General features: G+C 42.2%; 1 protein-coding gene across 1 annotated transcript in view; it reads right to left on the reverse strand.

Moving 5' to 3' along the window:
- The window catches only part of LOC126521268 (midasin), a 386,114-nt gene that overhangs the window by 362,053 nt on the left and 11,200 nt on the right, over nt 1–12,861 (reverse strand). Inside the window, exon 4 of the mRNA XM_050169921.3 lies at nt 432–609. Within this exon, the coding sequence (XP_050025878.1) occupies nt 432–609 (178 nt within the window). The remainder of the gene's footprint in view (nt 1–431; nt 610–12,861) is intronic.

The following is a 12,861-nucleotide window of genomic DNA, read 5'->3' on the forward strand; positions in this document are numbered from 1 at the left end:
AGTACGTGGTGGTGCTGCAAAGCCGTGCAAATTATCGGGCATGTCCGAAAAATCGGACGTCTACAAAATCGGTCATTAACTACTCTGGCAATACATCCTGCCGATGACACGGCGTCAATGACGATTCGTTGCGATTCCTCTGTTACTGGAGCCAGCATTACCACAACTGTCGTTCCCTTTCAATAAAGTTACAGCTAATTTTCCCTGATAGAAGCACAAATTCCCTGAGTTTTCCCTGAGTTTTTCCAGAATGTTCAAATTCCCTGAGAATTCCCGGTTTTCCCGGTTGGTAGACACCCTGGTTAGAGTCATTAAGCACATCATAAAGAATAAACTGTTTCTGGGAGGATAGCGGAATTATTTGAGGAGCAAGCAACATGTCTGCTGTGAATTAGGGTACCTAAAGGTTGCTGGGAGGCAGTCAGACTCACATGATGGAAAACTTGAGCAGCAGCCTTCTCTGGAGTTGTCCTTTGCTGCAGGAAGAGACCAGAGACACAGATCACACCTGGACTGAGGTCTGAACTGGTCAATTGCCATCCTGGCTTTTCAGATGTTGGGGGCCATGATGGTGGGCGAAGGGCATCAAGAGCAACCTCTGTGGACAGCCTGCATGGAGCAATACAAGCATGATAAATAGAGGCCAACACTGTGCTATTCATTCGAAACAGTTCTTAATAGAGGTGGGCAAATATCAAATTTTTTTTAATATGAATCAAATATGAATATTAAGTATCAAATATAGAATCAATTATCAAATAGTCAAATGCCCAAGCATGTATTTACAGCACGAATATTTATTTCCACATAATTAGGTACCACGCTTGCACTTACTGGTGAAAAACAAACAGCTAGCTATACAGGATAAAGAATCAGTTTTAAACACAAAATCCCTAGTTGTCTTAAAAAAAACTACACAAATAGCTCCTCTTAACAACTTAAGAGTGTAGCTGCAATCAATCTTTCTAAGGAAGTTGCTGCTGTATGACTAGCTTTTGAAGAAAGCTTAATAGATGTTTGCTGAAAAAAGGTCAGATGATGTGGGGGAAAAAGCTGCTGAAGTACTTGTTTGCCACAGACACATGTAGAAGGGCTCGCAGCAAGCAATACATCACAAGTTGTAGCGTAAAAGACAAAACTACTACATGACTAGACTACCACAAATACTAAACGACAGACTACAATCAAAATTCACATTTTGTTATGCAGGCTTCCACCTCAAAATCAAAAACAATACTTGCATTACCAATTTTCTTTCTGCATGGCTTTGAAAAGATTTGTCTCAATTCTGATGATTTGCAATACTGTCTAGCAGACTAAGAATAGTAACAATACTTTAAAATTTGGTTGTTACAAAATATTTGGTTAGTTTCCAATATTTGAAATTACCGAATATTTATTTTTGAAATATGAATAATTAGGGCATAGTATTTGATTAGTATTTGAAACTTTGAATATTTGCCCACCCCTAGTTTTTAAGAAAGCCTTCTTATAAGCAAGACTGATTTGTTTTATCTTAAGGGCCTCAAACACGTAGCTCATGATTGGAATAATTCAAGCTTATTCACAGAAAGAAGTGCTACAGGTGAGACAGGACCAAAAAGGAAGACGCACAAAAATATGGTGGTGCCTCCGTGCTTGTTCCTTGCTGTACTTGTGTCATCTGTAGTAGTATGTCAACACCTACAAATACTTGGCTTTTTCAAATAAAGAACCAATATTCAATATTTGAAATGTGCAAGTAGTCTTTAAATTTCTAAAATGCTACTTTTATATTATTCATATATATATATATATATATATATATATATATATATATTGGATGACAGTCCTGGTTTTTCAGCAGCATTACAAGGCATCTATGGTCCCCACTCTGTGGTAAGCAGAGTTCAATCGCAACCCTTGTGGACCATCTTGATGCCTAATTGGGAAACAGCAGGAAAAAAAACCCTCTAATAACAATGCACAAAAGGATAGACAAACATGCAAGAGACATACACAATGCTGACAACTTCTAATTGAGTTTCAACCGAGTTGGATGTCAGCGGTGTTATAAATGATCATGAATAATCAACTAGCCCGAATCCCCCCTCCCCCCCTATAATGGGAAACACAATCAAGAACTCGCACAAGGCCAGACTATAAACTGCACATTATTTCGCATGAAAGAATGCATAAAGGATGTAATGCACGGCCATTCAATTAACACAAATGTCTTTTATAATGCCACTGCTGATGGTGAATGCACATGCTTGTTGCCTATTGCATGCATCATATGTGTCTCAGCAAATTCCTGTCAGCGCACAACAATGATGCTTGAGGAGTGATGTTTCTTGAAACCCTGGTAGACAGCAACACTACTTGCAGTGCAGCATTAAAGTTGGTGACAACTATTTGTGGTACTGCAGGCAAAGCTATAAAGTTAAAACATACGAGTTAAACCTGTGTCAATTATCACCCCTTTTTATAGTTATATAGTGTTATATGGTTCTGGGCCCTTTTTTTTATCAACCTAGAATATTTCCAGAAAGCATAAACATTAGTTTTTATGTTTGCATCGCGGATAAATCTAAACTTGTAGAGCAAGAATGTACGCACACCAAATTGACATCACAAAGAGCATGGCAGCACCGATTCCTCTCACTTCAATACAATTTCACCGTGGTTCATACATAGTCAATTACATTAAGCAGAAAAGAACACTGCAGGAGGCTTTCACTTTCGCTAATCATACCTCGACTGTGAAAACTTTTTGCAAAGCCTCCATTCTTAAATCTGTGTTGTAGTTTTCATCATCTGTAAGCCTAGCAGGGATGTGTCACCCCAGAAGCCTGTCAAAAGACAGCACACATTTAGACAGACGTATGAGCACTGAAAGAGGGAAATACCAAGTGCTGATCAGCATTTCTCTTTCAGTTTTAATACATGTGTCTAAAGGTGTGCTGCCTCTACAATAATGGTTAACCTACTAGCTCACCAATATCTCTTCGGCATGTTAGAAAAAGCAGGACGTTCAAAAACATAGCTGTTTTATTGTTCAATAGCTTCGTTTTTGCCATTCTTCTCTTCAATTTATTTGTTACAATAAGATAGCGGCAAAGCCATTATTAGTCTTGTTAAAACATTTTTGTTTTTGTTTTAGTGGCACAGCAGCTGTCAGAACCTACAGCAGCATGAAACTGATCTGGACTGCTTAGCAGTAGTCTGGCACATGTGCAGAAACTCTGCTCTCATAGCCTTCTTTTTAATTCCCCTGAATGTTGTTGCTGCCTTTAGGTTGCTTCAAGTGGCATACTTAGGGCATTGGCGTGCTATTTCAGCCAATCATTCAAGCAATTTCTTGTCTTTCACATGTACACTTGACCACTAGGAAGTGGTACATTATCTTGATGCTATCAAAGAACACTGAAAGAACAATGAGTGTTATCCAATACAGGAAGTTTCAGGATACCTGTAACCACCAGTTATGCCACACGTAGGTTGTGCATCTCAGTGATTGCATGAGATTCTTGCTTTATAGCGTGATAGCATTTTACAATTATTGCAACCCAAATGGTAAATGAAACACAATTTTTCACTACATAAAATACAGTGACAAGCTGCTTAGAATTGTTCTTCTTGATAATGTTTGCATGCACTTGTGTATGCACATATCACAAGGACCATCTTGTGCCTGCAGTACATGAAAAATAAATATAAATAAAATAAATGGTCAGTGACATTTTGCTTGAAAGTCCACTGCAAATAAGCTTACTTTTTTAAAGCTATTCTGAAGCTAGTCAAAAGAATTCTACAAATTTTCATCTTTTATTCAATTCAGTATTCAAGAGGTGGTAAGCCGATAGCCGAGGTGTTCCACCCCCCTAATCACCTCCCCCCCAGAACTCGTTTACTGCTAGCAAAGCTCTTTTATGCCTTCACTGCACTCCACAAGTTGCCCAAGTCGTAGGCGATTCCCCTTTAACTAGTACTGCAACGAGCAATTCACAAGAACTGCTGCATTACCTCAGTGACTAGTGTAACCGTTACACAAATGCAATGCAGCAGTGCCATAAAAGTTCAAAGAATATCCCACCCAATGTGCATTGCAAGTTGACTTGCTTAAGGCTTAGTCTACCATATGGCGCACTGCCAAAAATAATTTAAGAAGAATGTCTTATCAAATCCAGAAATGGTCTCAGAAAGGTGGAATTTCTTTTACCAACTTGATTCTCAGTCAATAGATCAGGACAACAAACTAAGCCTACTTAATTGATTGGATCGCCTAGTGGCTATTGGATAACAGTGTATGGTGATAAGAAACTCAAGATAGGTAAGTTATGTAGGGAACATACGGTGTACGTTTACCATAAACTACCGTTGCAAACAGTAACTAGTTGGTAATGGTTCATGGTAACTTGTCAGGACATATTCCATTCCCAGTCCTTTTATTGAAATATGCGAGTTTTACATGGTTTGCTTTTAAGGCCATATTTTGGCCAAAATCAAATGGGCTGATTCTGCAGCCTGAAATTTATGGATGTGGATCTTTTCGCAGAAATAAAAAAATCGTGCAAAAAAAAAAGTGTGGACTATCTTCGGGACTTTCCAGTTATGCAGTCGAATCTTGATAATTCGAACTTGAAGGGGCCGGAAAAGTTGTTCAAATTAAAAGAAGGACTTGTTCTTGAACTATTCGTCCGCCATAACACAACGTAGGAATGGTGCAAGTCATGAAATAATGTGGTGCGCAAGCACATGGTGAGCGAGGGCCACGAAACTACCCACGCCGGCAAACGCTCGCTTCCCAATAACAGCAGAAAACGGAACTACAAGGAGCAGGCTAAGCTGGCGCCGCGCCAGCAAGGCTAGTGGCACAGGCCTGGAGGTGGGCATGCCCGGAGACCTTCAAAGGTGAGGGAGTTGAGAGGGAGGGTGAGGGGAGTGTAGTTGCGCATGGGGTAAGCAGATTTGCTTTCCCGCCAGCTTTACGAATGGCGCTAATTGCCTCTTCCACCTGAAGCCCCTTGATCATTTCAAAGTAGCAACACTCTCCTCACTGCAGCGCTTACCTCCTCGATTCTCCTCGGACGCCAGCCACGTGCGCTGCGCACAGTACGCTCCTGCTCCTTGGCTTCCACAGACGGGCCGCAATATTCAATAGAGGAGCATGACTTTGGGCAAGTTGCACGCTCCAGTGGTGTAGAAAATTTTTAAAAATGGTGATAACAGCATATATAATGCTGAAGGTAACGTTTATAAGCAGGTCGGTTTCTTCTTAAAGCACTATGAATGGAGCATACTGATTGATGTAAAAGGAGCTTTGAGGCAAGTTCCATACTCGAGACATTTTTTCTGCCACATGATAAGATGCTTTACTTTGTGCATCTGATCTAGTATTCCTTGTGGCACATCGCTCTGTGTCTGACTTCTTTTTTTCTTGCCTGTGCACGCATGTCCACTGCAGGTATTATATTCAGCATGCCTTCTTATAATGAATTCGTCACGAGTGCATTGTCCGTCCATGTGTTGGTCTATTCAATGTGAAAGTAGCTTTTTCACTGTTGTCTGAAAACTTAATAGGACAGTTGTGCAATTTCAGTGTGAGCAAGCATGTGTGATCATGTGAACACCCCCGACATATTGCCTGTACTCGCGACAAAGCCAAATAAATATTGTAACCCACTCATGCATGCGTGGCAGCCCAATTCAAAGCAAACTGAAGAAGTGAAATGTAATGTAGGCACTCCACTATAGTTGTCTAGGTATGCGTAAGCATACCCCCAAATTATATTTGGCCCACCCCCAAATTTCAGTTGGCCCACCCACAGATCTCAACTTTTGTTATCTCCAAACTTAAGTTGCTCCACCCCCAGATTTCAACTTGGCCCACTCCCAAACTTCTGTTGTTCCACCTCCAGACTTCAAGTTGGCCCTCCCCCAAATTTCAGTCGGCCTACCCCTACTGTAAGCTGCCCCATGCATTTTCTAAGGAGTCCTATGCATCTTTATGGTTATTCTCCTTTTATTTATTTTTGGGGGGGGGTTTAAATAGTTCCTTATCACTTATAAAGCTACCAATCATCAAGGATTGTAGCAGCAAAACTTAAGGAGCACGGACACAGAAAGAACAATCTATGTGCATAATGGGAAAAGTTTGTCCAAAAAAGACTGAGGGGTCTGCATTGGATCAAAAAAAGCACCAATCCTGAGTGCTTTGTACTTGGCAGCATGCCACAAGAAAATTCAAGGATTCATCAAGGAAAGGCATACCACACGGATCTGTCGATACGTGGACGGCTTCTTGATACTGTGCCAAACGGAGAATGCAACCAATTACAAACAACTTAAGGACATCGTACTGGAGCCCTTTCGATCAATGTGCCTGGAGCTGAACTTCATTTATGAGTTTCCAAACCACAGTTCTCTGCAGTTCCTCAACATTTTCGTAGAATTCAAACCGGGACATCTATGCTGGAGGTATGCGCCCAGAGCAAAGAAACAAGTGCTTCCCTTCACGTCAAGCCATTCCAAGACTGTAAAACAGGCAATAGCGAGTGCAGCATTTAGTAAAGCACTGAATAAATCATGCCTGCGTCAAAATGAACAAAATTTTCCGCGGCAGTTAAGTAGGCTGGAAAATTCAGGGTACCCCGTGTCGATGCTATGCAGCATAGCTGAAGGCCTCGTAGAGAAGATTAAAAAAAAACAAGAAAGCGAAATTGGACCTGAAGTTGCAAAAAATAAAAATAATTGAGCAAAAATTTTGTATGTGCAAGCACTAACCCACAATCTCATCAAGTCGGCGCAACCTAGGCCATTTGCGTGCGGCGCAGCCGAACGCATGCTCCGAACGATCCCCGATCACGCCCTTGGTTCATTCATTGATCTGCAGAAGTTATTGACGCATTTTTTATGCTATCTTATATACAGAATTCTGGCTATATCAAACTATTTTGCGATCATCGCGCTGTTCGATATATTTTGGTTTGACTGTACTGCGATTGTTATCTGAAAGATGTTATGCTGCATGTTGTTAGCCCCCACATGTTCGTAGCGTCTCCTCTCTTCAGAGGATGCCGCTGTGATAGTTCTTTCGTATAGCACGTGCCTCTAGGCCCTTGTGTTTCAAGGGCTCCGGCGAGGCAACAGTGCTCCAGGTATTTTTACCATCTCATATATTTTCTATTCTGCGTCATTCTTTTACGATGGATTTTAATGTTCATAGTATTCGTCATTAGTCATCGCCATAATTTTATAGCACGTAGATTTTACACACTATTTTTAGGCCACTTTACAGCCACGTCACATCTTCTTCACAGGACCCATCATTCCACCACGAAATCACTAACGCTGTCTTGGCGCTCTTTGGCCATATCTGGCCCTTGCGCCACTAAACCACACACATCATCATCATCATGTACTGCGATTGCGTCAAAGGAGTAGTGTACACCATTCCTCTGTCCTGTGGAAAACAATACATAGGGCAGACAGGAAGATGCCTTAAATGATCGAACACGAGAGAATGCATCATCCCTTTCAGGGACCCCTGGCAGCAATCTAGCCTTGCATTGCAAACGTTGCAAAATGAACAGAAAGGAAAAAGATAGCCAAGTACACACGTGCACCCCCCAAATTTCATGATGTGCAAGTCCTGAAAAGGAACAACGATAGGCTAACTCCAGAGATTCTTGAGGCATTTGAGATAAGTCAAACAGGAATGCAATGTGTAAGCACATATTCAGCGACCTCGTCAAGAAAAGAAGTCACCTTTTTGAGAGAAGCCTCATCATCATCATCATCAGCCTAGTTACGCCCACTGCCGGGCAAAGGCCTCTCTCATACTTCTCCAACTACCCCGGTCATGTACTAATTGTGGCCATGTTGTCCCTGCAAACGTCTTAATGTCATCAGCCCACCTAACTTTCTGCCGTGCCCTACTACGCTTCCCTTCCCTTGGAATCCAGTCCGTAACCCTTAATGACCATCGGTTATCTTCCCTCCTCATTACATGTCCGGCCCATGCCCATTTCTTTTTCTTGATTTCAACTAAGATGTCATTTACCCGCGTTTGTTCCCTCACCCAATCTGCTCTTTTCTTATCCCTTAACGTTACACCTATCATTCTTCTTTCCATAGCTCGTTGCGTCGTCCTCAATTTCAGCAGAACCCTTTTCGTAAGCCTCCAGGTTTCTGCCCCGTAGGTGAGTACTGGTAAGACACAGCTGTTATACACTTTCCTCTTGAGGGATAGTGGCAACCTGCTGTTCATAATTTGAGAATGCCTGCCAAACGCACCCCAGCCCATTCTTATTCTTTTGGTTATTTAAGTCTCATGATCCGGATCCGTGGTCACTACCTGCCCTAAGTAGATGTATTCCCTTACCACTTCCAGTGCCTCGCTACCTATCGTAAACTGCTGTTCTCTTCCGAGACTGTTAAACATTACTTTAGTTTTCTGTAGATTAATTTTCAGACCCACTCTTCTGCTTTGCCTCTCCAGGTCAGTGAGCATGCATTGCAATTGGTCTCCTGAGTTACTTAGCAAGGCAATATCATCAGCGAATCGCAAGTTGCTAAGGTATTCTCCATCAACTTTTATCCCCAATTCTTCCCACTCCAGGTCTCTGAATACCTCCTGTAAACATGCTGTGAATAGCATTGGAGATATCGTATCTCCCTGTCTGACGCCTTTCTTTATTGGAATTTTGTTGCTTTCTTTGTGGAGGATTACGGTGGCTGTGGAACCGCTATAGATATCTTCCAGTATCTTTACATATGGCTCATCTACACCTTGATTCCGTAGTCCCTTCATGACTGCTGAGGTTTCGACTGAATCAAATGCTTTTTCGTAATCAATGAAGGCTATATATAAGGGTTGGTTATATTCCGCACATTTCTCTATCACCTGATTGATAGTGTGAATATGGTCTATTGTTGATTAGCCTTTACAGAATCCTGCCTGGTCTTTTGGTTGACAGAAGTCTAAGGTATTCCTGATTCTATTTGCGATTACCTTAGTAAATATTTTGTAGGCAACGGACAGTAAGCTGATCGGTCTATAATTTTTCAAGTCTTTGGCGTCCCCTTTCTTATGGATTAGGATTATGTTAGCGTTCTTCCAAGATTCCGGTACGTTCGAGGTCATGAGGCATTGTGTATATAGGGCGGCCAATCTTTCTAGGACAGTGTTCCCACCATCCTTCAACAAATCTGCTGTTACCTGATCCTCCCCAGCTGCCTTCCCCCTTTGCATAGCTCCCAAGGCTTTCTTTAGTTCTTCCGGTGTTACTTGTGGGATTTCAAGTTCCTCTAGACTATTCTCTCTCACCTTATCGTTGTGGGTGTTACTGGTACTGTATAAATCTCTATAAAACTCTTCAGCCACTTGAACTATCTCATCCATATTAGTAACGATATTGCCGGCTTTGTCTCTTAACGCACACATCTGATTCTTGCCTATTCCTAGTTTCTTCTTCACTGCTTTTAGGCTTCCTCCGTTCCTGAGAGCCTGTTCAATTCTATCCATATTATAGTTCCTTATGTCCGCTGTCTTACGCTTGTTGATTAACTTAGAAAGTTCTGCCAGTTCTATTCTAGCTGTAGGGTTAGAGGCTTTCATACATTGGCGTTTCTTGATCAGATCTTTCGTCTCCTGCGATAGCTTACTGGTTTCCTGTTTAACGGCGTTACCACCGACTTCTATTGCGCACTCCTTAATGATGCCCATAAGATTCTCGTTCATTGCTTCAACACTATGGTCCTCTTCCTGGGTTAAAGCCGAATACCTGTTCTGTAGCTCGATCTGGAATTCCTCTAGTTTCCCTCTTACCACTAACTCATTGATTGGCTTCTTATGTACCAGTTTCTTCCGTTCCCTCCTCAAGTCAAGGCTAATTTGAGTTCTTACCATCCTGTGGTCACTGCAGCGCACCTTGCCGAGCACGTCTACATCTTGTATGATGCCAGGGTTCGCGCAGAGTATGAAGTCGATTTCATTTCTAGTCTCCCCATTCGGGCTCCTCCGCGTCCACTTTCGGCTAACCCGCTTGGGGAAAAGGGTATTCATTATCCGCATATTATTCTGTTCTGCAAACTCTACTAATAACTCTCCTCTGCTATTCCTAGAGCCTATGCCATATTCCCCCACTGACTTGTCTCCGGCCTGCTTCTTGCCTACCTTGGCATTGAAATCGCCCATCAGTATACTGTATTTTGTTTTGACTTTACCCATCGCCGATTCCACGTCTTCATAGAAGCTTTCGACTTCCTGGTCATCATGACTAGATGTAGGGGCGTAGACCTGTACAACCTTCATTTTGTACCTCTTATTAAGTTTCACAACAAGACATGCCACCCTCTCGTTAATGCTATAGAATTCCTGTATGTTACCAGCTATGTTCTTATTAATCAGGAATCCGACTCCTAGTTCTCTTCTCCCTGCTAAGCCCCGGTAGCACAGGACGTGCCCGCTTTTTAGCACTGTATATGCTTCTTTTGGCCTCCTAACTTCACTGAGCCCTATTATATCCCATTTACTGCCCTCTAATTCCTCCAATAGCACTGCTAGACTCGCCTCACTAGATAACATTCTAGCGTTAAATGTTGCCAGGTTCATATTCCAATGGCGGCCTGTCCGGAAGCCTCAGGTAGGTATAAAAAAAACAAGATGTGGCGACGAAATAAAAAACGCAGGAATTCCAATAAAGAAATCGGTTGACAGTGCAGTTGCATCCACGTCTATTCATTCTTTCTGCGCCCGTGTTCCTTAAGTTATGCTGCTGCAATCGTCGAAGAATGAATCAACTAGCTCAGTTAAACACCCTTTTCACTACCAGTCATCTACATTTGCAATATTATAGCAATTAACCCTTTCAAGGTCAATTATGTAAATATACGGCACCGCGAACAAGTCCAAAATGGTTGATGCCGTATATTTACAGCGCCATCCATACGTTTAAAAAGCGCGCCAGTTTCCCAATTTTTTTTCTTTCCTGGCATGTGCTGCCACTATGCAGGAATACAGGGAATTTTTTTCTCGCGCCTCCCTTTCTCAGTTTTCGTTGCATGGTTTGTTTTAGAGCTAGTATGTTTGCTCTGGCGTGTCTATATACTACCACTCACGCATTGGCAAGTGCGCTGGTGGGCGGCGGTAGTTTGAGATTTGTTCCGCAGGCGATTTCAGCTTCTTGCACTCGCAAAACTGATGGCTATCTCGTTACTAATTGCTCAAAGGGTGACCGCTTGTTACTCACTTGTTTATTGCTCACAGGGGTGCGCATACGAAGGATGCCGCCGTGCTTGCGTTTCCTTTTGCTTTCTTGCCCCCCCCCCCCCCCCCTTTCTTTTGAGACTTGCGAGAACTAATTGCCTCTGATTGGCGATAAAATGAAGATTAGCAGAAGTTTGTCACACGTTTTACTTTTTTAACGGGCACACAACCAGAGAGTTTTCTTGAGTGTGTTCACCTACACAGTTCGATTACGCTATGGACATAAATATTAGTGTAAGAGCAGGAACATTTGGGACTTGCGAAATATTCTCGTGTGTGCATTTTCTAAGCCTTGAACTATGCAACTATGCGACCAGGGTAGTTGGAGAAGAATGGGAGAGGCCTTTGCCCTGCAGTGGGCATAACCAGGCTGATTATGATATGATAATTATGATGAACTATGCATATAGTAATCCATCATATTTCTAATTTTTATAAGCTTATTTTCTTTTTTTATTGTTGTTATTAATGAATAAGCAGTACATATATACCAACCTAAAATATTTTTTTCTCACTCTAGTCACCCTAGAAGAATTACTTTAAATGTTTTTCGAAGCAGGTCCCTCTGAAGAATTTAAACCTGCAATAAAAAAAAATCTATCCTGGGCAGTCGCATACGACGAAAATAATCGACCCTGAAAGGGTTAAATATCTAAAGTTTGCAAATTACGCGTTTTTGTGCAGATACAATGCCTCCCACATTTCCTGTGACAGGGCTAGCGTACTCGCCAAAGAATGCTTACACATTAAGAATGCATTGTATACTAGCTAGTGCCACGGGTACTAGCTAGTATGCCACGGTACACTTGCCATTATTAGTTCAGGGTCTACATTCATATTATCTATGTTATTGATGCACACATCGAAGTAAGCTGGAAAGAACACTCCTCTACAAGTCGCTAAATCGATTTTCAGTAAAATGGGCAACGACTCTTAATAATCACGAAAAGTGCGATCAAGACGCTGTGTCTTTGCACATAATTGTTCACGGCGGAAAGTAGAACCTATAGTGCTGCATTTCCGACTGAATAACAGATGACGTTGTGCGAGGTGACGAGCTTCAGCAGATTATTCAGCATACACAGGACACCCCCATTTTTATGCAACTTACAAATTGGCACAGCAACAACGCTGATGAGCAGGCCAGATGAATTTTTGAAAAATGAAGCATTAGGGGATGCTTTGGTACGACCAATAAGAAAGGCACCTTACCTCGCAAACAACAGTGTTCTTTGTCGGAACAAAGTTCTTTCGCCCAATGTTGTGCAGCCACTACTCCTTGTGCAAGCCATCAAGCTTTCCTTGTGGTATCATATGTATAACCATCTTCAGGCTTCTAGTTGCAGTTATATGTGCTACAGCATGACAAAGTGCTAGCACGACACTGAAGGAAACACAGGATGCAAGATTCGCTGCACCGAGCCAGCAGAACTAAGAATAAAAATGACACTAGCCGGAAAAAGAACACAAGCAAAACGCAAGATGCACGCGTTTCCAAGGGCAACAGCAAGGAGACCAATCATCATGCAGGAAAATGGGCGCAAGACTAGTTCCCGTGGAGGGAGCACGCAAAGGGCGAGAAGGTCGCACGGCAGCGGCAGAGTTCGAAG

This window comes from Dermacentor andersoni, chromosome 6 (assembly GCF_023375885.2).
Source record: "Dermacentor andersoni chromosome 6, qqDerAnde1_hic_scaffold, whole genome shotgun sequence".
NCBI classification, from domain to species: domain Eukaryota; kingdom Metazoa; phylum Arthropoda; class Arachnida; order Ixodida; family Ixodidae; genus Dermacentor; species Dermacentor andersoni.